Source organism: Oryx dammah, unplaced genomic scaffold, assembly GCF_014754425.2.
Source record: "Oryx dammah isolate SB20612 unplaced genomic scaffold, SCBI_Odam_1.1 HiC_scaffold_9, whole genome shotgun sequence".
In the NCBI taxonomy this organism is placed as follows: Eukaryota; Metazoa; Chordata; class Mammalia; order Artiodactyla; family Bovidae; genus Oryx; species Oryx dammah.
Genome location: NW_024070193.1, coordinates 215,188 through 242,708, shown reverse-complemented (window position 1 = coordinate 242,708; position 27,521 = coordinate 215,188). Strand labels below are relative to the sequence as shown.

Below are 27,521 nucleotides of genomic sequence, written 5' to 3'. Positions count from 1 at the left end.
GTGTCCGATCAGTCTGGTGCTAAAGGAAAAGTGAAGTTTGCTTTGCTTTTTTCAAGGCAACCAATGACAAAGGACAGGAGGCGTTTTATACTGCTGCAAAGTTTGTCATCGCAACAGGAGAGAGGCCACGCTACCTGGGGATCCCGGGAGACAGAGAGCACTGTATCACCAGGTGGGGATAACTAGGCCGCCTGCCCGTCCGTCGCGTTACGTTTGTGTCTCCAGAGTACTCACTCCCTGTCTCGTTTCACAAGAGATTTGCATTGAGACAAGCGGAAGGGCACGCAAGGCAGAGCTGAGAGCACAGACGCACACAGTGTGTCTCCAGGCCTCCAGGTGGGAGAGGGAGTCTGGGCCTTGGTCCACACGTGCTGGAGCCCAGAGCGAAGCAGCAAATGCTGCTTCAGGGTTTCGTGTCTGTGTGACAGTGATGGCCGGGGGACCAGGAGAACTCGCTGTCCCAATGTTGGGATTTAACGGAATTCCCAGTGGACAGTGGTCAAGAGGACCTGTGACCTCAGTGTGTAAAGTAGGGCAGCGACTTGCACACTTTCTCGACCAGATGCACTTTAAGAAGCACGCTCTTCACTGCGTGGCTGCTCAGGTGAACACCCAGCACAGGCTTTGCCTGTGGTCTACTGTGATTCCCAGTCCCCTGGCTGGCGTCCTCCTCCAAGGTGGACACGCCTGTGACCCCCGAGGGCCACTCCCCCAGCGCTGTTTGCTCTGGCCCCTGGCGCCGTCCCACGTGGAGCCCCTTCTCTCTGCAGCGACGACCTGTTCTCGCTGCCCTACTGCCCGGGCACGACCCTGGTGGTGGGTGCGTCCTACGTGGCGCTGGAGTGTGCGGGCTTCCTGGCCGGCCTGGGCCTGGAGGTCACGGTCATGGTGCGCTCGGTGCTCCTGCGGGGCTTCGACCAGGAGATGGCCGAGAAGGTGGGCGCCTCCATGCAGCAGCTCGGCGTGCGCTTCCTGCGCAAGTTTGTGCCCGTGGAGGTGAGTCCCGGCTCCGGACCGCTTTGGCTGTCGCCCTGCCGGTCCAGCTCCACGAGCTTCCCTTCTGTTTGATTTTTTAAAAAGTCCTGAGGCGTTCAGGATGTTAGTTCCTCGACCAGAGATCAGACCTGTGCCCCCTGCAGCGGGGGTGCCGAGTCCTAACCTCTGGACCACCATCTCCAGGAGGGAGAGGTTCCTCCTGGGGCTGCTCACGTTACCCTTGTTCATGCTGCTCCTCAGGGACCCTGAGGATGGGGTGCCCCCTGGGCCTCAGTGCCTGGCTGTGCCCCTCCCATTCCCTGCCTGCCCCCCCTCTGCCCACAAGTCACGCCTCAGTGCTGACGGCTCTCCTAGCGTCTGCCTCACTCCACACCCGTTCATACAGCTGCCTGCTGGGTGTCTCCGCTTAAATGCCTCTCAACATCTTAAATGCAACAGGACAAAATAAAGCTCCTGACTTCCCGCCCGGTGTCCTCCCGCTGCCGTCCTGGGCTGTCTGCATCCTTGGGAGGTGGTCCCCCCGTGCACACGGACCCCCGGCGGCTCCCTGTCCGCTCTTCCCGCTCACCCAGGGGCTTGTCTGTCCCTCGACCACCCTCGGGCTGGTCCTCCGTCCTCCGCCCCTGCTCTGTGCAGATGGAACACACCCTCCTGCACACACGCCCTGCGCCCCGCCCCCACGTGCTGTGCCACCTGAGGAGGGAATCCGTGCACTGTCCATCCTTGCCAGGTCCAGCAGCTGGAGAAGGGCCTGCCCGGGAGGCTGAAGGTTGTGGCTAAATCCACGGAAGGGACAGAGACAATAGAGGGCGTTTACAACACGGTGAGCATCTGCCGGGCGAGCAGGGGATGGACGGACACGCCGGTGAATTGGTGCAAATGAAACACGTTGGGAGGGCCCAGGGTTGACTTTTTTGACTCTCTGTGAGACTCGAGTACAGATGGAACGTGTTGATATTGGATGGGTTTCGGTGGCACACAAAGAATACGATGCTGAAATACGCGGGTGTGTGTAACTGCAGGGAGCAAAATCTGGAAGCAGGTGTGAATGGAAGTCGCTCAGTCACGTCCAACTCTTTGCAACCCTGTGGACCGTGTAGGCCGTGGGATTCTCCAGGCCAGAATACTGGAGTGGATAGCTGTTCCCTTCTCCAGGGGATCTTCCCAACCCAGGGATCAAGCCCAGGTCTCCTGCCTTGCAGACGGATTCTTTACCAAACTACACGGGAAGCCTGGAAGCAGGTGTGCCTGCCTGCTTTTAGTGCTCACTTTCTGGGGAGTTAGATGTCTTATACATTTCTGCATTTGACTATTTTTGCAATAAGCATTGATTATATTTTATAATCAAAAGCAACAAAAACAAGCTATGTCAAATCTCCAAACAGTGTGAGTAGTCCGTGGACCCTTGGGTGGCAGTCATTGTAACTTAAACTCATGCGAGTCAGACACCAGCATTTCTCGTGTAAACTGTAGTTCATCGCTAACCTGGATCAAACTTTCTGTGTATGTTTCGTATACTCTAACCGTGATTTTTTTCAACTAAAAGTGAATGATGTTGGGAGGATGACCGAAGCCAAAGATAGGTGTAAGGAAAACAAACATAAGAACCAGCCCCTGTCGGGATTGTGATCAGGGTTGTGATGCGATTCTGCAGTACCCAGGCTTCCGGTTCATGGCACGTCTGCCCTTTGACCTAGGCCGTCTGTAATAGCCCCCAGCAAAGTTAATATATTTCTCTTTAGACATGTAGAGCATCTCCTGGGAGATTTATTCCTAGGTAGTCACATATTTCTGTATAGTTACAAATGGTGTTTCTGGAAAAGTGCCATTGTCTTTCACAGTCTGTTGCTGATTATAGAAAGGCTGCTCGATTGTGCGATTGTGCGATTGTGTGATCCGATTCAGCACTCAGTAACCTTGCTGAGCCCGTTCGCTCACGTGTCCTTAACGGTTTGTCGTCTTCTTTGTTATGCGTGCTAGCAAGGCCTTGCTTCCTTCTGTTGACCCCTCCTTTTCCTCCTTTTCTGCGTGAGGGCACCAGCCAGGACCCCCCCGCCGTGCCCCCCCGCCCCCCCCACCTCCCCGAGGCAGCGCTGCCAGGAAATGCAGGCCTAGCCCCTCCAGCCTTGCTCTGGGGTCGGGAGGGGGTTTTCAGTGTTTTCTGGTTGAAGAGTAAGGTTTTCCTTAGGGGTTTGGTAGATATTCTTAATCACGGCGGAGATTCTGAATCATGGCGGATATTCTCAACCATGGCGGATATTAATCATGGCAGATATTCTGAATCATGGTGGAGAAATCCTTTTCTATTTTTGTTTGCTAAGTCGTCTTTGTTGTGGTTGTTATTTTGGTTTTTGTTTGTTGAAAGTCAGAAGCAGGTATTCAGCTGTAAGAATGTTCCTTTTGTGGCTGTTAATGATTATTTTTTCTTTAACCTGTTAGTGTGTTGCCTTATATTGATTTACAGTCAACTTTATATTACTGGTGTAAATCCAGCTGGATAATGAATGGTTCTTTTTATATATTTTTAGATTTGGCTATTTAAAATTTTTGTATCTCTATTCATGAATTATATTGACTTATAATTTTCATTTCACATATTGAACTTCCCAGATTTTGATATCAAAGTTTTCTGGCTCATGAAAGAAGTCTGGAATATGTTCCTTCTTTTTCTATTCTCTAGAAGCATTTATGTACTACTAGAATTGTTGTTTTTATTCAGTCGCTAAATTGTGTCTGACTCTTTGGGACCGCAGGGACTGCAGCTTGCCAGGCTTACCTGTCCATCACCAACTCCTGGAGCTTGCTCAAACTCGCGTCCATTGAATCAGTGATGCCATCCAGCCATCTCATCCTCTGTCATCCCCTTCTCCTCCTGCCTTCAATCTTTCCAAGCATCAGGGTCTTTTCCAGTGAGTCAGTTCTTTCCATCAGGTGTCCAAAGTGTTGGAGTTTCAGCTTCAGCATCAGTCCTCCCAGTGAATATTCAGGGTTGATTTCCTTTAGGATGGACTAGTTGGATCTCCTTGCAATCCAAGGGACTCTCAAGAGTCTTCTCCAACACCTCAGTTCAAAAGCATCAGTTCTCCAGTGCTCAGCCTTCTTGATGGCCTAGCTTTCACATCTGTACATGACGCGCAGCTTTGACTATACAGACCTTTGTTGGCAATGTGATGTCTCAGCTTTTTAATGTGCTGTCTAGATTTGTCATAGCTTTTCTTCCAAGGAGCAAGCGTCTTTTAATTTCATGGCTGCAGTCACCATCTGCAGTGATTTTGGAGCCCAAGAAAACAAAACCTGTTACTGTTTCCACTGTTTTCCCATCTATTTGCTATGAAGTGATGGGACCAATGCCATGATCTTAGTTTTTTGAATGTTGAGCTTTAAGCCAACTTTTTCACTCTCCTCTTTCAGTTTCATCAAGAGGCTCTTTAGTTCTTCTTCACTTTCTGCCATAAGGGTGGTGTCATCTGCATATCTGAGGTTATTGGTATTTCTTCCGGCAATCTTGATTCCAGCTTGTGCTTCATCCAGTCCAGCGTTTCTCATGATGTACTCTGCATAGAAGTTGCATAGCAGGGTGACAGTATACAGCATTGCATGTTTGATAGAGTGGGCCTAGAATGTCCAGTGAAGATATGTTTGATTTTCTTTAACAGTCAAAGGGCTGTTTCTTTCTGCCGGCTTTTCTGTTGAGTCATGGCTGATCTGCAGCCGTGCCATCCACAGCCCTCGGGGTCCGGCTGTGTGGTGCGTGCTGGTGGCGGGTTCTTATACACCTGTTCTTCTCCAGATTCTCTTTCAATTCTAGGTTAGCGCAATGTACTGAATAGTCTCCTGTGCTGTACAGTGGGTCCTTGCTAATTCTCCACTTTGCATGTAGTCCTGTGTATCTGCTAACCCTTCCGCCCCTTTCCCCTTTGGTGACCCTGAGTCTGTCTTCTGTGTCTGGCAGTCTGCTTCTGCTTTTTGAATAAGTTCCTTTGTATCATTTCTTTAAGGTTCTACATGTGAGCGATACCGGGTGACATTTGTCTCTGTCTGATTCACTTCACTTGGTGTGATAATCTCTGTGTCCATCCGTGTTGCTACAGCGGCACGATGTCTTTTTGTGGCTGAGTAGTATCCCACCGTATATGTTCACCACCTCCTTATCCATTCATCTGTCCATGGACACTTAGGTGGCTTCCTCCACATAAATTTAAAACCAGCTTTCCAATTTTGAAGAAGAAGCCTGCTGGGATTTTGACTGAGATTGTATTGCTTATGTGGATGGGTTTGGTAAAGCTGACATCTTAAATCAGCAGCGCTGATTTTTCCTGCACACGAACCTCTGTGGTTTTCCGTTTGTTATGTTGGCAAGTTCTTTAGTTTCTCTCAGCAGCATTTTACCGTTCTCTGGAGCTCTCTCATGACTCTGTTAAATGTATCTCCAAGTGCTTCACGTTTCTAACCTCCTGCAGATGACATCTTAAATTTTTAAATGTTCTACATAGAAATACAAATGACTTTTCTGTGCTGACCTTCTCAGGTTTGTTCTGCAGGAAACAGTGGTTTTGTTTCTTCTTCCCAGTCTGTGTGCATTTCATTTCCTTTTCTTGCCTCGTCACCCCGGCTAAGACCTCCACGTGTTACCAAACGGAGACCGTGAGGGTCTCCCGTCTCGGGCGAGCGAGGCGGCCTCTCTCCGCTGCGAGCGGGTACACCCTCAGGGTTCTGCAGACCCTTCTGTCAGTCTGGGGACGCGTGCTTCTAGTCCTAGAGCACCGAGGATCTTATTGAAATCCTCAAGGGTGCTTAGTTTTGTCAAATGCTGTCCCAGCTTCTGTTGGGATGAGTTAAGTTTTTTTCTTTTTTATTCTGTTCAAATGATGAATTCCATTGATTGTTTTTTTATGTTAAACCAGACTTTTATTTTGTGACAAAAAATACTTGGTCACGATCAATTATCCTTTACTTATGTTGCTCTATTTTATTTGCTGGCCTCCGTTAAATATCTGGCGTCTGCGTTCATGGGGAGTGTTGGCTTCTGCTTTTCTCTGTTTTGAAGTCACTCGTGTTTCGCCGCGCTGGGTCCCCGTTGTAGTGTGCGGGCTTTCTCTAGTCGCAGCGAGTGGGGGCTGCCCCTCCTCGCCGTGTGTGGGCTTCTCACTGCAGCAGCCTTTCTTGTGGCTGCGCGTGGGCTCTGGGGCACCCAGACTCAGCAGCTGTGGCCCAGGGCTTTAGTTGTCCCTCGGCACGCGGGCTTTTCCCAGACCAGGAATCAAACCCATGTCCCCCGCATTGGCAGGTGGATTCTTAACCACTGAGCCACCAGGGGTGTCCTCTCGGGCTTTCTTTTCTTTTTACTGACCTTGTGTCAGATGTTTGCACCTCACAAACAGGCCTTGGGATGCTGTCCCTCTTTCTTGTCCTGGAGGCTTTGTGTGTCACCGGTGTTTCTCTTAAGTGTCGGAGACACTTTACTAACGAGATCGCGGGGCTCTAGAGCTAGCTCGTGGAGACGTTCACACACCGTGGGTTTGGTCTCGGTGAGCATGAAGCTGTCAATCTGCTTGAGCTGCCACAGCATCAAGGGGTTGATCGCATGGGGCCACAGGGAGAACGTGACCATCTGCACCCCGAGGAGAGATCCCTCAGAGGAGACGGACCGCTGACTCTCGGTCTCAGGAGTCTGACCTCCAGATCTGAGAGGAACCTCACCCGGGGTACTTTGTTACGTTCTGAACTAGGACCGCTCTTCTCTGGTAGAAAAGCCCGCCTCCCAGTTCAGGAGACAAGGGTTCAATCCCCTGGAGAAGGGCGTGGCTACCCATTCATTCCAGTATTCTTGACCTGGAGAATTCCATAGAGGAGTCTGGCGGGCTACAGGGTCATGGGGTCACACAGAGTCAGACAAGACTTCTCGACTGAACAATGGCCTTGTACCTTAATCAACTCTGTAAAGGCCCATCTCCAAATACAGTCGCATTCCGAGGTCCTGGGGGTCAGTGCCTCGGCATGAATTAGGGGAGGGGGCATGGTGCAGCCTGTGCCGTGGGGTCACAGAGTCCTGTGGGTGTGAGTTTGGTAAAGTCTGTCTTTGCAGCCATCTATCTCATCTAAACTGTCTAATCGATCGGCATAGGCTGTGGATGACATTCTGTTGTTCTCCTGTCAGCGTCTGAAGGATTCATCGTGATGTTCTTGTTTTCACTCCTGGCGTTGATGATCTGTGTTTCTGCCGTCTCTCTAAACACAGGTTTTGTTAGCAATTGGTCGTGACTCCTGTACGAAGAAGTTAGGGCTGGAGAAGATTGGCGTGAACATCAGTGAGAAGTAAGTACGCTGGTGTTAGCGCCCAGCCCTGCTCAAAGCTTGGTGTTTCCGCAGATCGCCCCTGGGAAATTCTGACTTAATTACTGAGATGCTCTGAATTTATTTTGTGGGATTTCTTTGGAAGGAGTGATGCTGAAGCTGAAACTCCAGTACTCTGGCCACCTCATGAGAAGAATTGACTCATTGGAAAAGACTCTGATGCTGGGAGGGATTGGGGGCAGGAGGAGAAGGGGACGACAGAGGATGAGATGGCTGGATGGCATCACTGACTCGATGGACATGAGTCTGAGTGAACTCCGGGAGATGGTGATGGACAGGGAGGCCTGGCGGGCTGCAATTCATGGGGTCACAAAGAGTCGGACACGACTGAGCAGCTGAACTGGACTGAATCTGTCAGCTCTGTATTATCAGTTATTTCATTAATCAGTTGATAACTCTTAATGTTTTCCTTAAATATTTCATGCATTAAGCAGTTACTTGTAAAAAATAATTGTGGAAATGTATGCATCTACTTTCTATTTAGAATGAATTTGTCTGTCCTTGATCAGGCAAAGAGGAAAGTTCCAAAGCAGTTTGTTCAACTCTTGGAGAAGGCACTGGCAGCCCACTCCAGTGCCCTTGCCGGAAAATCCCATGGCCGGAGGAGCCTGGTGGGCTGCAGTCCATGAGGTCGCAAAGAGTCGGACACGACTGAGTGACTTCACTTTCGCTTTTCACTTTCATGCATTGGAGAAGGAAACAGCAACCCACTCCAGTGTTCTTGCCTGGAGAATCCCAGAGATGGGGGAGCCTGGTGGGCTGCCGTCTGTGGGGTTGCACAGAGTCGGACACGACTGAAGCGACTCAGCAGCAGCAGCAGCAGCAGCAGCAGCAGCAGCAGCATGCTCAGCTCTGGCACTGTCCTCAGCGCTCAGAAGGCATGCAGCGGCTCGTCCGAGACGTGGCTCCAGGGACACTTGGCGAGAGAGCGTCTGCTTCCAGCAGTGCAGAGCCAGTTGTGATATTTTTTCTTCCCCGAACACAATAGGACGGGCAAGATCCCAGTGAATGACGAGGAGCAGACCAGTGTGCCCTATGTCTACGCGGTCGGGGACGTCCTGGAGGGCAAGCCGCAGCTCACCCCGGTCGCCGTGCGGGCGGGCAAGCTGCTGGCGCGAAGACTTTTCGGGGGCCGATCAGAGAAGGTAAGTATCTCACTGCTGTCTTTGGGACAACGTCTGAGTCACAGTCAGGATGCGAGGAAAGTCAGTGTGTGCACCGCGTGCTCGCTTTGCTGGGAAGGCGCCCCCCGTGGCGTGTGCAGTTCCCTACCGTTTGCTGATGGTTTTGAGTAAACACTTTATGAGCATCTTACGTGCAGGGTGCTGTCCTGGGTGACTCGGGGGCACCTTCTTATCGGAGGGTCGGGGAACACGTCCTGGATGGGCTGCTGCTCCAGCGCCGGGGGCAGGGCCACGCGGCTGGGGATCAGACGGGCTCAGCGCGTGGCCGTCTCACCTGGCCAGGCCGGCCTGTCGCCCTGCCCGACGTGGCGGAAGGGCCTCCTGCTCTGGCAGGGGTGCGGTCCTGTGCGTGGCTGGGGGGTCCCGGTCTCACTGAAGCGGCCAGAGTCGGGGCTCCCCGTCGGCTCAGTGACTCAGCTCCCCGGACCGTGGTGGGTGGTGCTCAGCCGCACTGGGCTGTGCTTGTTTGTCTTCTGTCTATAAATGTGCGTCGTGCGGATTTTCACCATAAAAAACAGGACAAAACGAGACACGAGCATTCTGTCTTGCAGTGTGACTACGTCCGTGTGCCCACCGTGGTGTTCACACCCTTGGAGTACGGCTGCTGTGGGTACTCAGAGGAGAAGGCCAGCGAGGTGTGCCAGGCGGAGAACCTGGATGTAAGATGTGTGGCTGGTGCATTCTCAGACCTTGCCCCTAATCCACGCCTTCTCCCGCCGGCCACTTCTTTTTCTGTAGTTCTGCAAGTTCCTGTCATGGCTGCATTGTCAGAAATTATATTCCTGCTTTGGGAAAGTTGGAAAGTAAATAATGTAAGCCCTGCCTCTAGCAGAGTGTGGTCGCCGCACAGCTGGGGAGAAGGATGCAGACTCTGCACACAGGGATTTGCACAGGCAGCATCTGCGGGGGGAGGCCTCTAGGGGAGTACGCAGTATTCCGGGAGGCAGGGGACCAGGGGCTGGGGTTCACGGCAGCTCCTCCTCTCCTGCTGGGGTTCACGTGTGTGTGTGTGTGTGCGTGCGTGTGTGCATGCGCACATGTGTACATCTGTGTGTACATGTGTGCGTGTGCATGCCCATGCGGGCACATGTGTACACATCTCTGTGTGTGCGTGTGTGCATGTGTGTGCATATATGTACGTGTGTGCACGTGTGTACATGTGTGCGCGTGTGCATATGTGTACGTGTGTGCACACAAGCACACGTGTATGCCCATGTGTACACATGTGCGTGTGCATGCCCATGCCTGCACACGTGTATGTGTCTGTGCATGTGTGCACGTGCGTGTGAACATGTGTGCGTGTGCATATGTGTATATGTGCACGTGTGTACACGTGTGCATGTGTGTGCACGTGTGTGCACACGTGTACACGTGTCTCTGTGTGTGTGTGCGTGCATGTGTACGTGTGTGTGTGCACACACTCTCGCAGGGCACACTTATGTTCCTGCAGAAACAGGCGCATGTGGCAGCCACATGCACGCGACCTCTCCCCGCTGCGAGTTGACTGCCAGTCCTGGTCTTTGGAGGAGCTGACGCATCCAGTGTTTATCTCAGTCGCACATCGTGGGGACGTTCGCGGGCCCGAGCTGGCTCTGTCACCTTCCCCATGTGGCGCGGCTGGGCCAGGCTCAAGAAGTGGTTCTGGGAGCCCTCGCCCTGTCTGCAGGCTCGGGAGGGGCAGTTCCAGGGCTGCGGCGCTGTGGGGTTGTGGGCCATACTGACACCCCCAGAGCTGCTCTTTGCTCCGCTCCACCCTTGCCCGTCTGGTCACACTGCCTCATGGTGTGTTCTCACTGTGATGTGGTGGGTGGTCCGAGTAGCTTTCTCCTGCCCTTCTCCCCATGTGGGAGGGTTGGGGGGATGAAGGGGGTCAGAGGGTTAGGACTGCCGCATTTTCAGGGGCTGTTGTTTAGGTGGTGTTTTCAGTGAGAAGTTTCCATTTCAGAGGACACAATTCGATCAGTGTTTATAATTAACTCCTGGGAATAATGAACCACCTGTGTGACTGGTGAACTTTTACTCGGGTCTCTGACAAGTGACGGTAGCCATCGTGGATTCGATACTTAGTTCCAAAGGCACTTGAGAGGAAGGGTGTAGGAGGCTGCAGCCCAGGTGAAGGGCTGTGTCTGCAGGAAGAGCCCCTGTCTGGGGTCACTCTCGGGCCTCTCCTAAGGCCCCCTGCACATTAGCGCACCTAGTCTAGACTTGCACTTTTGCATTTTGCAGGACTGAAAATTTGATCTATTAGTATTCTTGATATTCCTATTATAAAGAGACTTGAGGAAATCTCGCATAAATCCACATATTGTATCTTTTCAAGTGAGGAAATTAAGGAGAAAAGGTGAGGGTAGCCGCAGTTCAGTTCAGTTCAGTCGCTCAGTCATGTCCGACTCTCTGCGACCCCATGAATCGCAGCACGCCAGGCCTCCCTGTCCATCACCAACTCCCGGAGTTCACTCAGACTCACGTCCATCGAGTCAGTGATGCCATCCAGCCATCTCATCCTCTGTCGTCCCCTTCTTCTCCTGCCCCCAATCCCTCCCAGCATCAGAGTCTTTTCCAATGAGTCAACTCTTCACATGAGGTGGCCAAAGGACTGGAGTTTCAGCTTTGACATCATTCCTTCCAAAGAACACCCAGGGCTGATCTCCTTCAGAATGGACTGGTTGGATCTCCTTGCAGTCGGACTCAAGGGACTCTCAAGAGTCTTCTCCAACACCACAGTTCAAAAGCATCAATTCTTCGGCACTCAGCTTTCTTCACAGTCCAACTCTCACATCCATACATGACCACAGGAAAAACCATAGCCTTGACTAGATGGATCTTAGTCGGCAAAGTAATGTCTCTGCTTTTGAATATGCTGTCTATGTTGGTCATAACTTTTCTTCCAAGGAGTAAGCGTCTTTTAATTTCATGGCTGCAGTCACCATCTGCAGTGATTTTGGAGCCCCCAAAAATAAAGTCTGACACTGTTTCCACTGTTTCCCCATCTATTTCCCATGAAGTGATGGGACTGGATGCCATGAACTTCGTTTTCTGAATGTTGAGCTTTAAGCCAACTTTTTCACTCTCCTCTTTCACTTTCATCAAGAGGCTTTTTAGTTCTTCTTCACTTTCTGCCATAAGGGTGGTGTCATCTGCATATCTGAGGTTATTGATATTTCTCCCAGCAATCTTGATTCCAGCTTGTGTTTCTTCCAGCCCAGCGTTTGTCATGATGTACTCTGCATATAAGTTAAATAAGCAGGGTGACAATATACAGCCTTGACGTACTCCGTTTCCTATTTGGAACCAGTCTGTTGTTCCATGTCCAGTTCTAACTGTTGCTTCCTGACCTGCATACAGATTTCTCAAGAGGCAGGTTATGTGGTCTGGTATTCCCATCTCTTTCAGTAAGATGAGATAAGAAAATGGAATTCATTCACAAAACTCATGCCATAAAGTCCTCTGGACTTTGATCTGTTGTAAGAACTTGTATGTACAATATCAAAGAAGTCTTACAACAATAAAAACCAAACAACCTGGCTTTAAAAGAGCAAAGGATATTTCCCCAAAGAGCGTGGGAAGAGTCCCGGCATCACTGTCACCAGGGAACCACAGCGCAAGCTTAGTGAGAGGCCGTGGGCTGATTTGTGAAAGTCTTCACCGTTTCTGTGGGTCCTGTCTCCACTCTCCGATGGTGTCCTTTGAAGCACAAAGCTCTTTCCCTTTGGTGCAGGGCACCCCCCAACCCCGCCCCGTGTGCCTTGTTTTCTTCTGTTGCCACTTGCACTTTGATGGGCTTCTGACAAATCATTGTCTGACCCACAGTCTTGACGATTGACGCCTGTGTTTTCTTCCTAGGGTGTTGCGGCTTTCAGCTCTGACGTGTGGGCCTCTGATCCATTCTGAGAACTTTCTGTACACGTGTGAGGTCGGGCTCCAGCCTCACCCCCCCACACGTGAGAGCCCATTTCTCCTTGAAGAGCTTCCTCCTAGTGAGGAAACACGGGCACTGATGCAGCTTACAGATTTCAAATTGGGAGGGTGGATAGGAGGGCAGAGGGCAGGGAAGAGAGAGTGAAGCCTCCTGAACAGGAGGGCAGGCCAGGAAGGAGAGCCTGCCCAGGAGCAAGCAACCACAGCGAAAGTGTGCTGTTTAGAAGCGTGCAGGCTGATGACAACCAGGAGGAAAGGCACTTGTGTCTGATTGAAAAGGGCACTGGGCGCCAGAGGCGGCCGGTCACAGACCAGAGCTTTTAAATTTGCACTTCTTGTACATAAGTTGATTTAACAATTAAAACTCTTTACAAAGGCAGTAATAGGGAGATCATTTTGGGGGGTGGGCTGTGCCACTGAGCTTGTTAGATCTTCGTTCCCCAACCAGGGATTGAACTTGCGCCCCCATGCAGAGAAAGCGCAGAGTCCTAATGACTGGACCCCTCAGGAACTCCGAAGGGGAGGGTCTGGACAGGAGGGCAGTGGGCAGAGGAGGCCGTCAGCCCTGTCAGACGGTAGTGTATCCTGAGGGCACGGGCACTAAAACTCTGCTGAGCGGCACACGGGCGACAGAAAGACCAGCAGAACAGCTGAAGCCCAGACTGATGCAGGTGCTTGGGAGAATTAACATGTGATAACGGCGGTGTTTTAAACTTACGGCGAAAGACGTTCATTAAGGGCGTTGGAGTAAGTGGACAGCATTTAGGAAAAATGTGAAGTTGGGTCCACACTTCATGCCCACTTTGAACCAGGAGGATCAAATACTTAAATGAAACAGAATCTTCCAAGTACTGGGAGGGAAAGCAGAGCTAACACGTTGCTGTGACGAGCCGGCTCACTGGAAAAGACCCCGATGCTGGGAAAGGTTGAGGGCAAGAGAAGGGGGCAGCAGAGGATGAGATGGCTGGATGGCATCACCGACTCCATGGACATGAGTCTGAGCATGCTCCAGGAAATAGTGAAAAGCAGGGGAGCCTGGCGTGCTGCAGTCGCTGGGGTCTCAGAGAGTCAGACACGACTGAGCGACTGAACAGAGACAATGCACGTGAGGAAGGGGGTGGAGGAGGCGCAGGGGAGGGTCCCGCGCGGGACTCGGGGTGCGTTGGAGCCGGGGGCTTTCTGTTTCAGAAATCCTGTTTATACTCTCAAGAGTTGGCGCCATCTCTTTTCTTAACATTCGGGGTATATTTTAGGAAGAATACCTTGGGGTGAAAAAGCATTTATCTCGTGTTCCTCGTAGCCGGAGAGATTAGAAAGTTTGTAATAAAATGTGCAGAAGAGTTTATTTCCGTCAGACTCGGAAGCTGGGATCACACGTGTTTACGTTTCTGAGAGCTGGTGGACAAACTGCCATCTCTGTGTGATCAAGGAGCCCTGCAGGAGTGTCTCCGTGACGCTGACCTCTGCCTGTCTCTCGCAGGTCTACCACACTCTGTTCTGGCCTCTCGAGTGGACAGTGGCCTGCAGAGACAACAACGCTTGCTATGCGAAGATAATCTGCAATAAACTGGACAACGTATGTCATGCGGCTGGGAGCGGGCGTGCTTTGATTTTAGAGTTTCGCTTTTAGTCTCGTATCTGGGTTTTTATAATCTCCTTAAAGATAGCTCTCGAGGCTAGGCAGAAATCCTTCAGACTGCCGCCCAAGTGCTGTGCTTGCGGAGGATGGACACAGGCCTCCCTTTCTCTGTGTGATCGTGGCTCTCAGGGGCGCCCTGACTGGCAGTGTGGAGCCTCAGGCTCTGCTGCAATCTGGGCCGTCAGCGACACAGCGTAGGCGCGTCCGTCTGCATCTGGAGACACAGGCGTGCCTTGAAGACGTTACGGGGGTTGGTTCCAGGCTTGGCAATAAACCGTGCGAGCCCCGGTTTTGTTTGGTGTCCCTGCGCGTGTGAGGTCACATTTACACCAGACTGCAGTCTTTATCAGTCACATTCAGTCTGAAAAATCCAACGTCCAGCCTTCATTTAAAAATGCTTTATGCTTAAGCACTCTAACCATCAGCTGTGCCCTCAGCAGATTGTAACCCTCTTGCTGGTGGAGGCTCTGGCCTCAGTGCTGGGGCTGCCGACTGATCAGGGCGGAGGTGGCTGAAGGCTGGGGTGGCTGCAGCTGTTCCTCAAAGCAAGATGTCCAGGGTGCTGGCCGCTTGGAATGGCCCTTCTGTCGTGAGTGGTCCCCGGAGCAGGCAGTGCTGCCTGAAAGCGCCTCACCCACAGTGGGACTGCCACCCTGCCGTCCTTTATCCACCAAGCGTGAGTCGTGTCCCGAGTCCTGGTTGTCATCGTGGCTGCGGTCACGGCCTCTTGCAGGAGTGGCTCCATCTCAGGAACCGCTGTCTGTGCTTGTCTGTCGGGAGCAGCTCCTCCTGCGATCGGTTCACCCTCAGGTGGCGGCAGCTCAGCTCTGTCTTCAGGACCCACTTCTGACCCCCGTTCTCGTGCTGCTTCCACCACGTCTCCCTTCCTCCCTCACTGTCATCCACAGGGGCTGGAGTCAGGTTCTTCCAGCGCCTCTCGGGTTTCTGTTCTGACCTCATCCCATGAGCTGCGATGCTCTCGTGGCATCTGGGACGGGACTCCTCTCCAGAGGCCTTCGGTCCACTCTGCCCGGATCCGCCAGAGGGCTCACCATCTGTGGCAGCTGCAGCCTAGCAGAGTGGATTTGTCCAATAATGAGACTTGGAAGTCAAGATTGCTTCTTGGCTGCTGGGCAACCGAGGGTGTTGTGTTATCCGTCACGTTGTGCGTCTCCATCAGAGCTCTGGGGTGGCCAGGGGCATGTCATTTGGAAAGGGCACTCCTGTTTGGAAAGGAATCTTTCCTTCTGAGCAGTCGGTCTCAACAGTAGGCTTAAAATATTCCATGAACCCTGTTGTAAGCAGATGCCGTCCAGGCTTTGTCGAGCACAAGCAGAGTCGGTTCAGCTTCATTCTTGACGGCCCTGGGGCTTGGGGGACGGCAGGTCAGCACCGGGTCCACTGTGTCAGCGCCCAGCACGAGCGCAGCCTGTCCTTTGAGGCTGTGCAGCCAGACTCTGACTTCTCCTCTCTCGCTGTGAAAGGACTGTGTGCGTGCTCAGCCGCTTCAGTCGCGTCCGACTCTTTGTGACCCCATAGACGGCAGCCCGCCAGGCTCCTCTGTCCACGGGACTCTCCAGGCCAGACAGCTGGAGGGGGTTGCCCTGCCCGCCTCCAGGGCCTCTTCCCCACCAGGGATGGGACCCGGGTCTCACGTCCCTGGCATTGGCAGGCAGGCTGTTCACGCTGGCGCCACCTGGAAGCCCATCAGTGCCCCAGATGCATGCTCCATCCACACTGAGAACCGCTAGGTGCTGGAGCTTCTGGGGAGGTCAGGTCTTCTGGGTAAAGGGCTGCAGCCTCTGCGTGGGCGCTTGCTGCTGCCCCGGCCCTGCCGTGCTGTCTCTGTGAAATGATTCCTTCCTGAGTCTCTGAGAGCCTGTTCCGCCAGTTCCCGCTACCCTGCAGCCTCCCCACTGCTCCTTCACGGAACCAGAGGGGATCACGGCTGTGCTCTGGAGGCTTTGATCAGAGGGCATGGCGGCTGGTGTGGTCTACCCGGACGCCAGAGCTGCCTCCCCCAACCCCAGCAGGCAGGCTGCTCCTCTCCCCTCGCTTCTCTGCTCGCTGGGGCAGCGCTCTCTGTTTCCTTGGAGAGCTGTCCCTCCGCATTCTCAGCCTGGCTGACTGTCTGGCTCAGGAGGCCCAGCTCTCGGCCTGTCCGGGCTCTCCACCCGCCCTCCCCATTTCCAGCCTCTGATGCCAAGGAGAGGCGTGCGCCTCTTCCTTCCATTTGAACGTTCAGAGGCCGTCGAGATTATTGGCCTAATTTCAGTGTGTTTCTGTCCCAGGGCAGAGGGAGGCCGAGGAGGGGGAGACTGGCTGGGGGCTGGAGCCAGTTGGTGGAGCTGTGAGCAAAGGTCCCCATATTACATGGCCCTGGTTGGCGGTACCCAGAAGAGTCCCAGGGGTAGCGTCGAAATCCCTGATCATGGGTACGATGATAAGGAAGAAGTCTGAAGTGGTGTGAGGGTCACCAGAGTGTGGCACAGAGCTGACCGATTGCTGCTGGAAAGATGCTGCCAGGAGACGTGCTCAACACAGGGCTGGCACAGACCTTCCGTTGGCAAGGAGCAAGGTTCTGGTGTGCGACACAGTGTGTCTGCCTGTAGGTGGGCTGTGTCACAGGCAGTTAGGAGATGCCTCCGTGCACTGAAAGCCTGGTTAGAATTACTCAAATTCTAATGGAGGCGCTCACAGCGGCAGGTGCAGGGGCCCCTGTGGAGCACGAGGGAAGCCTGAGAGCCCCTCACCACTCCGTGGGGACAGCAGGGCCCCTCAAAGCCGGTGAAGAATGTGCGAGGCTGTGCCAGGCCAGGGCGCCTCCCTCCTCAGAGTCTGAGATTCTTTCTGGGGAGGTCGGACATGAAGTTGCCAGCGATGTGCCCTCATGCAGCCCTCCGAGGGTCCCTCCTGTGGGGCTCGGAGATTCCAGGCATCGCCCATGGCCCCCAGGGAGTGCCAGTCACTGTGGGGTGTCCTTCCACAGGCCCGCTGTGGGGTCCAGGAGTGTGGGGGCACAGGCCTGGCCCTGGTGCACTGTTGGCCCTGAAGCTCTAGATGGCGGGGGCAGAGAGGAGAGAGAGCTGTGGACGGGGAGGCTGAGTGCTGGAGACCGGGGTGCCCGGGACGAATTTGCTGCCCCCGGTGTGTGGGTGTGGGGGGCAAGGGGAGAGGGCCCCCACCTCAGTGTCTGTGCCCCGGGCCGGGAGTGGGGCCCTTGCTTGGAGGGCATGCACCCCAGCGTGGCCTATAGACCTGACTCGTCTCACTGTCATTCAGCACTCTCTCGGGGTTACTGGAAGTGTCCACTATGCTGGGAACCCCTCTGGGCAGTGGGTGCACACTCGTCCTGATGGGTCGGCGCTCACGGTGCCTCAGGGCGTGCGCCCAGGGCTCTCCCCACAGAGTCTCAAGGACACGGGTTCCTGGTGGTGCTCTGGGCTCAGGGCGGCGTTAGAGGCACTTTTCTAGGGGAGATGCTGTAAGTTTCAACTGTGAACTTGGGATGACGAGGCTCCTACTCAGGGCATTAACCTACTGGCTTCCTTTTGGAAGGATCGGGTGATAGGATTTCATGTCCTTGGACCGAACGCCGGGGAGATCACTCAGGGGTTTGCCGCCGCCATGAAGTGTGGGCTCACGAAGCAGCTGCTGGATGACACCATCGGGATCCATCCCACGTGTGGAGAGGTGCGCCCGCTGGGGCTCCAGGGATGGGTAGGGGCCCCGTGTGCTCTCGAGGGCGGCATCAGCGTCGTGTCAGGGATGCGTCCTAAAACTGGCGTCCGCACAGCTGTGTGTGAATCGCTGTCTTCCCTCCACTGGGCAGGTGTTCACCACGTTGGAGATCACCAAGGCATCAGGACTGGACATCACGCAGAAGGGCTGCTGAGGCTAGGCCCCGCCGCCCTCTCCTGTCCCGCCCCACGGCGGTGAGACGGCACGTGCGGCTCAGGGAGCCCGCGCTGCCCGAGGACAGGAGGCGGGACGGCGCGGGGGCCCACTCCTCGGCTGGGCTGACGGGAGGGCAGACTCGCTGCCTCCTTGACGTCTTCGCTCAGAGCCGCCAGGTGAGCCAAGACCGACCTCTGCCCGCCAGCTCCTCCTCGAGGCCTCTCTCGACTGACTCATCCAGGCTGGCGCCCCCGCTTGCTGCGGTTTGAGCCCCTCCCTGTTGCTTCCACGGAAACAGTCTCTGTTATGAAACTGACTCCAGTGGGCGTGCTCAGCGTGGTGATCTTCAGAGTAATATTAAAATGTTCTCAGTGCCGTCTTATGTGAAATCCAATTTAAAGTTATTTAAAGCAGTTCTGGTCACAGTCTGTTTACTCACAGCCTGGTTCAGCAAATGACCAGGTAATGTCAGGGCCTTCCCTTGGGGCGTTCACACCTGTCGGCATCTAAAAGGGCTGGAGGCGGGCAGCCTTCCCTGGGGAGGAGCCTGTTTCCTCCCAAGCAGACCTCCCAGCCCCAAGTCCAGGCTTCCAGATGGTGGTGCTCCTCCCGCTGGCCCACTGGTCCTTTGGTCAGAACTTTCTGTAAAAAGAAACTTTAGGTCAGTAAGCAGGTCGGGTTCACCATCTGTGGACAGGGTGTTTGCTGCCCTCCCCGGAGGCGGCAGAGGGGGCTGCAGAGGGGCGGGGTGCCCAGCTTGCCAGTCTCAGGGTCCAGTTACTGAGGAGCCACGAGCAGGCGAGGCGGGGGAGCGGGTGCCGTGGGGGCAGCCCGGCAGGCGGACGGTGTGGCAGGCGGACGGTCTTCTCTCACTGGTCGGCTTTCTCCTAACGGCTGCGTCGGCGTCTCGGCCAGGTACTGCTGCCTGTGTTGTCTCGGCCTTGGCATCTGGTCACCATCTCTCCTCCTTCACGTAGATTTTCTCGTAGGATTGCACCCTGTAACCAGCTGAGATCTGTGTCTGGAATGCAAGAAGGGCTCCCCGTGCAGGATCCAGTCAGCGTAGTATACCTCGTCGGCAGAATGAAGGGAAAGAGCCACATGATGGTAGCAGTGGATGCTGAAAGAGCATTTGACTAAATTCAACACACTGTCCTGATTAAAAAGCACTCAACGAACTAGGAATGGAAGAAAACTACCTCTGTAACAAAAGCCACGTGTGAATCGGCTAACAAGACAAGGCCGTCCCCTTTCGCCACTTCTGCTCAACAGAATCCTTATTGAAAGTTCTATGCAGAGCAATTAGGCAAGAAAAAAGTAGAATCATCTCCACTCACGGAGGATGGGGTTGTAGCTATAGAAAATACTGAAGAGGCCTCACGCGCAGACACAGAGGCTGCTGGGCCTGGTGAATGAGCTCAGCAGGGTGCAGGGTGTGAAATCAGCTCCAGGAAGTCCGGCGAAAGTCTGCACACCCCTCGTGAGCCGTATCGACATGAAGAAAGCGATTCCACTTGTAGTAGCCCCCAGAAGAAGAAAATTCATAGGAACTGAATTAACCAAGGAGATGGAACAGTTGTACAGTGGAAACTGCAAACTGTTGAGAAAAGCAGACAAATAAGTGGAAAGACAGCCTGTGTTCATGGATTAGGAACCTTAATACTGTTAAAATGTCAGCTGTGCCTGAAGCAATCTGCACATTCAGGTTCTGTCAAAAACTCAGCAGTGACTTTTGTAGAAATGAAAGAACCCGTCCTGAAATTCCCGTAGAACCTGAAGGGGATTCTGAACGTTCAGAACAACCTTGAAAAAGCGCAGGGTTAGAGATCACACACTTCCTGTTTCAGGGTTTACTGCTGTGAGAGCAGCGTGGTCCCGGCACAGAGTGGGGCCTGCGGAGAACAGGGAAGTCAGGCCTCACGTGTCAGGTCAGGGGGACGGTGGAAACCCCGCTGAGACCCTTTCATAGGAAAGCGTCCTCTTTCTCGCGCTGGCGCTGGGAAACCACGCCAAAGGGCAACGTCAGATCTCTGCTCATGTTGTGTACAAAGGTCAGCTGAAAGCGGGCCAGAGACCTGAACGTAACAGCAAAAGCCGCAGAACTCAAGAAAACCCAGGGCGGAGGCTCCACGACACCGGGTTTGGCAGAGACTCTTCCACGTGACAGAAGGCACAGGAAGCGAGGTAGATGGCGGACTGGACCTCAGGGGGTTAAAGCCTGGTGCAGTCAAGGACACCAGGGCACTGTGCAAAGTAACAGGCAAAGCCCAGAGGAGAGGGGAGATGTCCAGGCCACATATCTGAGAAGAGACATGCTCCAGAATGCAGTATCTGGAATATATTGAGAAACTTGCAAAACCCAGTAACATAGAAACAAACCCCCAGGTTGAAAATGCGCAAAGGACTTCAGCAGACATGCACCACAGAAGATGCACTGATGGCCAGCACGTCGCCAGAGGAGCGGAGATGGAAGCTCACTGAGCCACCACCCCACGGCCACCAGGGTTGCTGCTCAGCTGCTCAGCCACGTCTGACTCTTCGTGGCCCGTGGACCGCAGCACACCAGGCTCCCTGGCCTTCACTGTCTCCCAGAGTTCCCTCACACTCATGCCCATCGAGTCGGTGATGCCGTCCAGCCATCTCATCCTCTGTCGCCCCCTTCTCCTCCCGCCTTCAATCCTTCCCAGCATCAGAGTCTTTTCCAATGAGTCAGTTCTTCGCATCAGGTGGCCAAAGTACTGGAGCTTCAGCTTCAGCATCAGTCCTTCCAATGAATGTTTGGGGTTTGTTTCTTTTAGGATGGACTGGTTTGGAGCTGAACTGTACACTTTAAAATGGTGAAGATGGCTGCATTTTTATGTATTTTATCACAATTTTTAAACTGCATTTAATTGTGTCTCATTTTCCCTTAATAAAGTTGATCTAAAAAAACGAACCAACAGCTTTAAAAAAAAGCCCAGGGCCAGATGGTGTAATTCTGTGAAACGTAAAGAAGTATTAACAGCAGTTTCCCTCAGAATCTTCCAGAAAGACCACTTCCTCAGTCATTCTGCACCGGATGGAAATGCGACCAGCAAACCCCAGGCCAGCACCCCGACGACCACAGGTGCCAGGCCCTCGACAGGATGGTCGCACCCAGCTAGACCAGCAGATCTCTAAAGGACTTCATGCGAAGTGAGTTTACTCCCCGGGTGCGAGGGAGTTTCACAGCAAGGAACTCAGTCTATGAGACACACCACATTAAAAGAAGGACAGGCGGAGACCACGTGGCCGTCTCAGTTGGTTCAGAAAAAGCATCTGGCGGAATCCAACGCGATAAAGCCCCTTGTGAAACCCCACAGATCACGCTGTCCTCAGCATTGAGACGAGACCGAAAGATTTTTTCCTCTAAGATCGGGAACAAGATAAAGATGCCAGCTTTGCCTGCTGTTCATTCAACTCGCCCTGGCGTTCTAGAGAGAGTGCTCAGACAAGAAAAAGAAGTGAAAGGCGTCGCACTGGAAAGGAAGAGGCAGACCTGGGTCTGTTCACAGACGACACGAGGCCGGCTTTGGCGGCCCCCTCGCTGCGTCTTCTCTGTCTGGGGGCCTGTCCGGTTGTGGGCATTTTAGAATAAATGTTCAGTTGATCGTGGCCTGTCAGAGCCTCCTAGCCCGAGGACCAAGGCCCGAGCCCCTCTTTGCTGTGCGCGCTCTGCTCGGGACGCGTCTCTCAGTTTCTGTTGATGTCCCAGCGGCCCACAGCCCCGTCCAAGGCCAGGCATCACGCACGTGGACTGCAGACCCAGACGTTCACCTGCCCACGTCGGGGCGGGGCCCCGCAGAAGGGCAGAGCCGCTGACCGGGACGGGACCCGTGCCCTCGGTGCGCACAGCCTGTGGCTTTCGCCTGTGTCCCTCGGGCCCGCCCCGTTAGCCACCGCCTCCCTCCAGGGGCCACGTCTCTCCTTGCGTGAGCTCTGCTGGCCGCCGGGTCCACCTCGGGGCTCCCGGCCTGCTCGCCGCCGCCTCCGCCCAGACGCCTGGTGTTTCCACGCCCGCCTGGTCGCAGCTGTCCTCACTGAGCACCCGGAGCAGCTGCGGCGCCCCGGCCCGCCCTGGCCTCACCCGGCCCGCGCTCTCCCGGCGGAGGCCTCCTTTCAGCGCTGCCGTTAGACCGTCAGGCTGCCGCGGAGGGGACGAGGCAGGAGCAACCAGGGGCATGGAGCCCCACCTGCCCACAGGGCTGCCATCACCTGGGCCGGAGCCCCGGGCCCCTGGGCACTGTGACCTCACCAGTGTGACAGGGCCCCTGGGAGTCCCTCCCGCCCAGCCACGGCACACACATGGGGCTCTCCAGGAGGGTCGCGAGTGCCAGGCCCCGGCAGGGCAGGCGGGGGTCTCACCTGGTGCCCCTCACAGCCGCAACCCGGGCAGGCGGCCCCGGCCCTCCCTGGTGGACGCTCTCTTGCCTGCGCCCCTCAGGACGGGCCCAGCCCCCCGGGGCCTCTGGACGCACAGGGCCCTGCACAGCCGTGGCCCTCCAAGCCCAGGTGGGCTGCCTGGGGGCCCCGCTGCAGGCCTCCTTCCCATCTCGCTCACTCCGCCCCTCGGTTCATTTCCATCTTCAGGGACCACGGGCTTGGCCCTGTGCACACCTCTGGACCCCAGCAGGCTGCTGCCCTCAGCCCACAGCTGCGGGGCTGACTCTTCACTCCTGACCCAGCGACGGGATGCCTCCCAGCCCCACCTGGAGGGGCTGCCCTGCCTCAGGGCAGGAAGTGCTGAGGGAAGGGGGTCCCCACCTCATGGCAGGGATGGCTAAGGGGAGGAGGAGGGGGTCCCCGCCTCAGGGCAGGGATGGCTAAGGGGCAGGGGACCGGGAAGAGGGGTCCCCACGGGGCTCCCCTCGGGCCTCATCCTGCATCACGCCACCAGCAAGCCCCTGGACAGGAGCCCCACGTCAGGGCTGCTCCGAGAATCTCCAGGTCAAGGCCAAGGACGTGAGGGCAGAGGCAGGCCCTGCCATCTGCACCGTCCGCTCCCCTCCCACCCCGGTCCTCATGCTGAGCTGGGGTCCCGGCCCGGTCGATTCCCAGCCTGGTGGGGTCTCCGTGGGGCAGCAGACCCCAGAGCTGCACCCTTATGCCGCCCTCCTCAGCCCAGCCACTCCTGGGCTGCAGCCAGGGCTCAGGTCAAGGTCAGCCAGGGAAGGAGCTTCTCTTTATTATTTGTCCGCATCGCTTGGCACCTGGCCTCTTAGTTCCCAACCAGGGATGGAGCCTGTGCCCCCTGCATTGAGATAGTGGAGCCCTAGCCGCCAGACACCAGGGAGGCCCCAAAGAAGGAGCTTTATTTCCGCCAGGTGGGTTGTTCACTGCTCACAGGCCTCGTGTGTGCTCTGCTCCCATGCGTGTGGCTGTGGGTGCTCCCACGCAGGGTCCTCGGAGACGGGGTGCCCACCAGCCCCGCTCCACACAGCCCCACCACGGCCCTTCCCTGGCCAGGAGTCACCAATTGTGACCTCGGGTGAGGCTGCGGGCCTGGCCCCGCGTCCTGGGCCCAGAGCCTGGTGGCGCATGGCAGCCAGGACCACGCCCAGCGTTCGCCTCCCCCAGGTTCATCACACAGGGCGGCCGTGAGTGCCTGGGCCTGAGGGCCTGCTCACCCCCACCTTTCTGGCTGCAGGGGGCCTGGCCCTCACATCAGCATCCTCCCGGGCCGGGTCACTGCTGGGCGCTCTGACCCACATGCGACAGCATCTTGGCTGGGATGGGGGTGGCAGCCTGGACCCACAGGACCCCCTGCCTGTGGAAGCGGGCTCCCTGCAGGCCACAGGCCCAGGCCCACGACCGAGAGGGTCCACAGGTGACCCGGGCGGGGTGTGGGGGCCCCTGCCTGCCCCCGCCAGGCCCTGGGTTCCCGCGGCAGAGCCGTGTCCTCTGCGGTCTCTGCTGGGGTGCCCTCGGTCGCCCAGCTGCTCCAGGACTGTGGGAGCCGTGTGGCCTGGACGCCACCTCTTCCCCCACACGCTGCGGGGCGGGGGCAGAGATGCAGGCAGGGCAGTTCCCCAGAGCCTCGGTCTCCTCACCTGGAGAGGGCGGGGGTGGCCTGTCTGCCATCAGGTGGGGAAGTAAAGCAGGGCCCGCAGAGCGGCACAGACACCCACCGGCCCACCCCGTCCTGGCCCTGGGCCCCCCTGCCTGCTCCCTGCATCCCGGCCTCGCACCCCGGGAGGGGCTGAAAGCCTTGCCCTTGTACCAGCCCAGGTCCCTCGCCCGAGGCCTGCCCTGGTGCAGAGGGCTGCCCCATCCCCAGGGGACCAAGGCTTCTGGGGACCCAGCCCCCGCCCGGGAAAGAAGTGCTTGTGTCTCCGAGGCTTCTCTGCAGATTTCAGGAGATCCGACGGCAAAGTGTGGCCACGGGAACACGGGTGCTGCAACTGAAACTCAGAGAAGCAGAGCCAGCGCCCCACCCCCAGAGGGTGGACGGGCGGTGATGCAGGCCAGAGGGCCCCCGGGAGCTGTGTGCCCGCGTGTGCGTGCGTGTGTGTGCTCAGAGCAGTGCTGGGGGCCTTCCTGGCCTTCGCCCTCAGGGCCTGTGGCTCAGTGGCTTCCACGCCGGCGATGGGGGGACAGGCCCCCACTGCTGTGAGACACCGCGTTTGGGAGCCGCTCCCTTGGCTCCGCGGGGCTTGGGGTGAGAAGGCGGGAGAGAGGCCTGCTGTGCTCGTCCCCTGGCCCCCCGGGCCCTCCGGGGCAGTGCGGGGGGAGCAGGCCTCGCAGCTGTCCCGGCCGCCTCATCCCTGAGTCGCCGGTGGGGCCGCCTCAAGGGCGCCAGCTCCCGGGGAACCTGTCGCCCGCTGCGGTTGGTCCTGCCCGTGTCTTCACAGCCCCCCGCCTGGAACCAAGGCCTCCCACACCAGGAGGGGCCTGGCAGGCGGCTGGCCTCAGCTCGCAAAGGTCAGGCGGACGGTGATGTGGCCGCGTGAGCTCAGCCCCTGGGGTGAGGGGCTCCGAGCCCCCGCGGTCAGGCCTTAAGCCCAGTCCTCCTCCCCAGGTTGGGTCGCCCTTACTCTCGCCTTATCCTGTGAAAGAGAACCACCCGTGGCTGTGGGGCAGGGAAGATGGCCCGGCTGCTCGAAAGCTGTGGGGCAGATCTCTTTAAAACTAAAACAACGGGCTTCCGTCAGCCCGGCGACTGCACTCCCAGCGCGTGCAACAGAGAAATAGGGACACATCTCTGTGCAGAAACCTGCGCGTGAACATCCACAGCAGCTTTATTCATGATGACCCAGCCTGGGGGCTCCCGGGGCCCAGGGGGAGACGGTTAATCCAGCCCAGCCCCGGGCAGGAGCCCCTGCAGACCCGGCCCGGAGATGGCACGGGGCAGCCCGTCTCCTGAGGGTGCCGGCTGCGCCTTTCTGCCTGTGCAACCCTGTGCGGCCACGGCCCTGCATGGCCCGGAGAGCCGAGGTGGCCCCGGGCGGGCCGCACGGGGTGGATGCTGCTGCGGGGCGGGGCAGCACTGGCACCTACAGGGCCAGTCAGCTGAGGGCCCCTCTGACCGTGGGGGCCACTCAGAGCTGCTAACGGTGTAGAGCTGCACACACGCACAGACACAGGTACACACACGTGTACACACACAGACACACTGTAGGGGCAGCTCACAGACGGGCATGGTGTAGAGCTGTACACACGCACACACGTGCACACACACGTGCACACAGATGATGGGCGACTCAGAGCTGCTAATGGTGTAGAGCTGCACACGCACACACGTGCACACACAGTGACACACCAGAGCAGGCCTTGTGGAGCAGCGTGCTGAGCACCGGGGGGCTCACAGCCCTCCTGGGCACCCCATCTCGTGCACTATTGGGGAAGCCTTGCTGTTCGAGTCCTGACTGGCTCCTCCGGCCTCTCTTCCAGCTCTGGCTGAAGGGCGCGCCCCAGTGTAGCCCCCTTCTGTGATGGACCCGAAGGCCCCCAAGAAGTCCCGCCAGGGAAAGGAGAGTCAGGCCAGGATGCAGGAGAAGTTTGCCAGGAAATTTCCATACAGGTAGCAGAGCCCGAGCCCGAGCCTGGAGGGCCCCTCTTCCTCAGGCCCCCACCCCAGGAACACCCTCGGAAACATGGGGGGAGCGGGGGGGGGGTCTCTGTCCCCTGAGCTGCTCCGTGCTCCCTGATGGTGGGCTCCACACCACCCCTTCGCCCCTGAGCTGGGCCCCCCAGAGCCTCGGCTGGCTGCTTCCTGTCGCCTGTTCAGCACACCTGCTCCTGCGGGGTGTGATGGGGTCCGGGTGTGGGGGCGGGGCAGGAGCCCACAGAGCCCGCAGGCTGGGCAGCCTGGGGCCTCTGCCAGGCGGCCTGTTTGTCTGGGTTGAGGGGCCTGGGAGGGCTGAGCCCAACCTTGGGGGCCACAGCCTCCTCACGGCTGCCCGTGGCAAGGGCACCTGCCCTCAGCCCCCAGCCCCGGTCCGGCACTGCCCACAGGTTCTCCTGGCTGACGGAGACCAGCTCGGAGCCGCTGCAGCGCTGGGCGCTCACGAAGATGAGCAGCTCGCTGCGGGCGCAGCTGCCCCTGCAGAAGACGCTGCTGCCCACGAGGTCCATCCCCGTCCGAGGGTGAGGCTCAGCCCCAGGCCCCCACGCAGACACAGCACATCCGGGCCCAGGACGTCGAGCCCCGGGGAGGCTCCCACTCGCTCCCCCACACCCTGCACGTGGGAGGACACACCCAGACCTCACACACAAATGCCGAGATGCACAGACTCGCCCTGACCCAGACTGTCCCTCTGACGGGCCCGACCCGGCCCACCACCCGCACCGACGTGAGTGGGCATGGGGCCTCAGGGCTGAGGCTGTGTCTTCTCCACTGTGCTCCCGGGCCTCTGAACCTCTGCTCCCCTGGGCTGACGGGCTGAGCTGCAGCTTCTCCCACGGAAGGGTCCTCTGAGAGCCTTCAGGCTGTGTGGCCAGGTCCTTGTGCTGGGGGCAGGGGATGGGGGCTGAGGCCTGCCCCCATGACCGCCCTGCTTCGCACCCTGAGCCCTGGCAGTGGGCAGACCACCCAGAAGCTAAAGGCCGAGTTTATCTGAGGATAATGGAGCCCCTGAGATGGGGGAGTTGGAGCGGGGAGGGTGGCCTCCGTGCTGGTGGCACCTGCTGTGGCTTGCCCCAAGGCTGGCAGGCCTGTGTCTGGGCTGGGCAGAGGACGGGGAGGTGTCTGCTGCTGGACGTCCAGGCAGGGGGCAGCCAGGGAGTGTCTGCCCCGGGAGCAGAGCCGTGGTTGCAGCCCTGGCCAGCTCCTCTGGCCTGGGGCCTGGCTGGCTCTGTGGGGTCAGCGTGGGGCTCTGTGTGGCTTCTCCAGGCTGGGGGCCCCGGATTTCCTGCCTCTGTCCTGCCTCCAGCCGCCGCCATCGCCGCCAAGAAACCTCTGGGAGCTGGCGCTGCTGACCCGCCGCTTCCCCAGGCCCGCAGCACTCCCGCCCACCCCCCGGAGCCCTGCTCTGCACCACCAGTCTCTGGGCCACTCGGCCCCCAGGCGCTCGTGA

General features: G+C 56.9%; 2 protein-coding genes across 3 annotated transcripts in view; both read left to right on the top strand.

Annotated features, from left to right (window-relative positions):
- TXNRD3 (thioredoxin reductase 3) overlaps positions 1-18,377 on the top strand; it is a 27,692-nt gene extending 9,315 nt beyond the window's left edge. Inside the window, exons 7-15 of the mRNA XM_040246625.1 lie at positions 57-172; positions 771-996; positions 1,727-1,819; positions 7,235-7,311; positions 8,339-8,495; positions 9,086-9,193; positions 13,933-14,028; positions 17,650-17,784; positions 17,924-18,377. Coding sequence (XP_040102559.1) covers positions 57-172; positions 771-996; positions 1,727-1,819; positions 7,235-7,311; positions 8,339-8,495; positions 9,086-9,193; positions 13,933-14,028; positions 17,650-17,784; positions 17,924-17,986 — 1,071 coding nt within the window. The 3' untranslated portion in view covers positions 17,987-18,377. The remainder of the gene's footprint in view (positions 1-56; positions 173-770; positions 997-1,726; positions 1,820-7,234; positions 7,312-8,338; positions 8,496-9,085; positions 9,194-13,932; positions 14,029-17,649; positions 17,785-17,923) is intronic.
- On the top strand, positions 13,950-27,521 carry CUNH3orf22 (chromosome unknown C3orf22 homolog). Of its 2 annotated transcripts, none has more exons than XM_040246626.1 (4): positions 13,950-14,028; positions 25,897-26,026; positions 26,461-26,592; positions 27,338-27,521. In XM_040246626.1, exons 2-4 carry the CDS (start codon positions 25,938-25,940, stop codon positions 27,519-27,521), a joined length of 405 nt encoding a protein of 134 aa, XP_040102560.1. In that variant the 5' UTR covers positions 13,950-14,028; positions 25,897-25,937. The 2 variants fall into 2 exon arrangements, with proteins under 2 accessions (XP_040102560.1, XP_040102561.1); XM_040246627.1 differs by lacking the exon at positions 13,950-14,028 and adding an exon at positions 18,372-18,450.

Coding starts and splice junctions, on each gene's coding strand:
- CUNH3orf22 (XM_040246626.1), top strand. CDS start 25,938: ATGGACCCGAAGGCCCCCAAGAAGTCCCGCCAGGGAAAGGAGAGTCAG. Junction 26,027..26,460: donor GCCAGGAAATTTCCATACAG/GTAGCAGAGCCC, acceptor CACTGCCCACAG/GTTCTCCTGGCTGACGGAGA. Junction 26,593..27,337: donor AGGTCCATCCCCGTCCGAGG/GTGAGGCTCAGC, acceptor TGGCTTCTCCAG/GCTGGGGGCCCCGGATTTCC.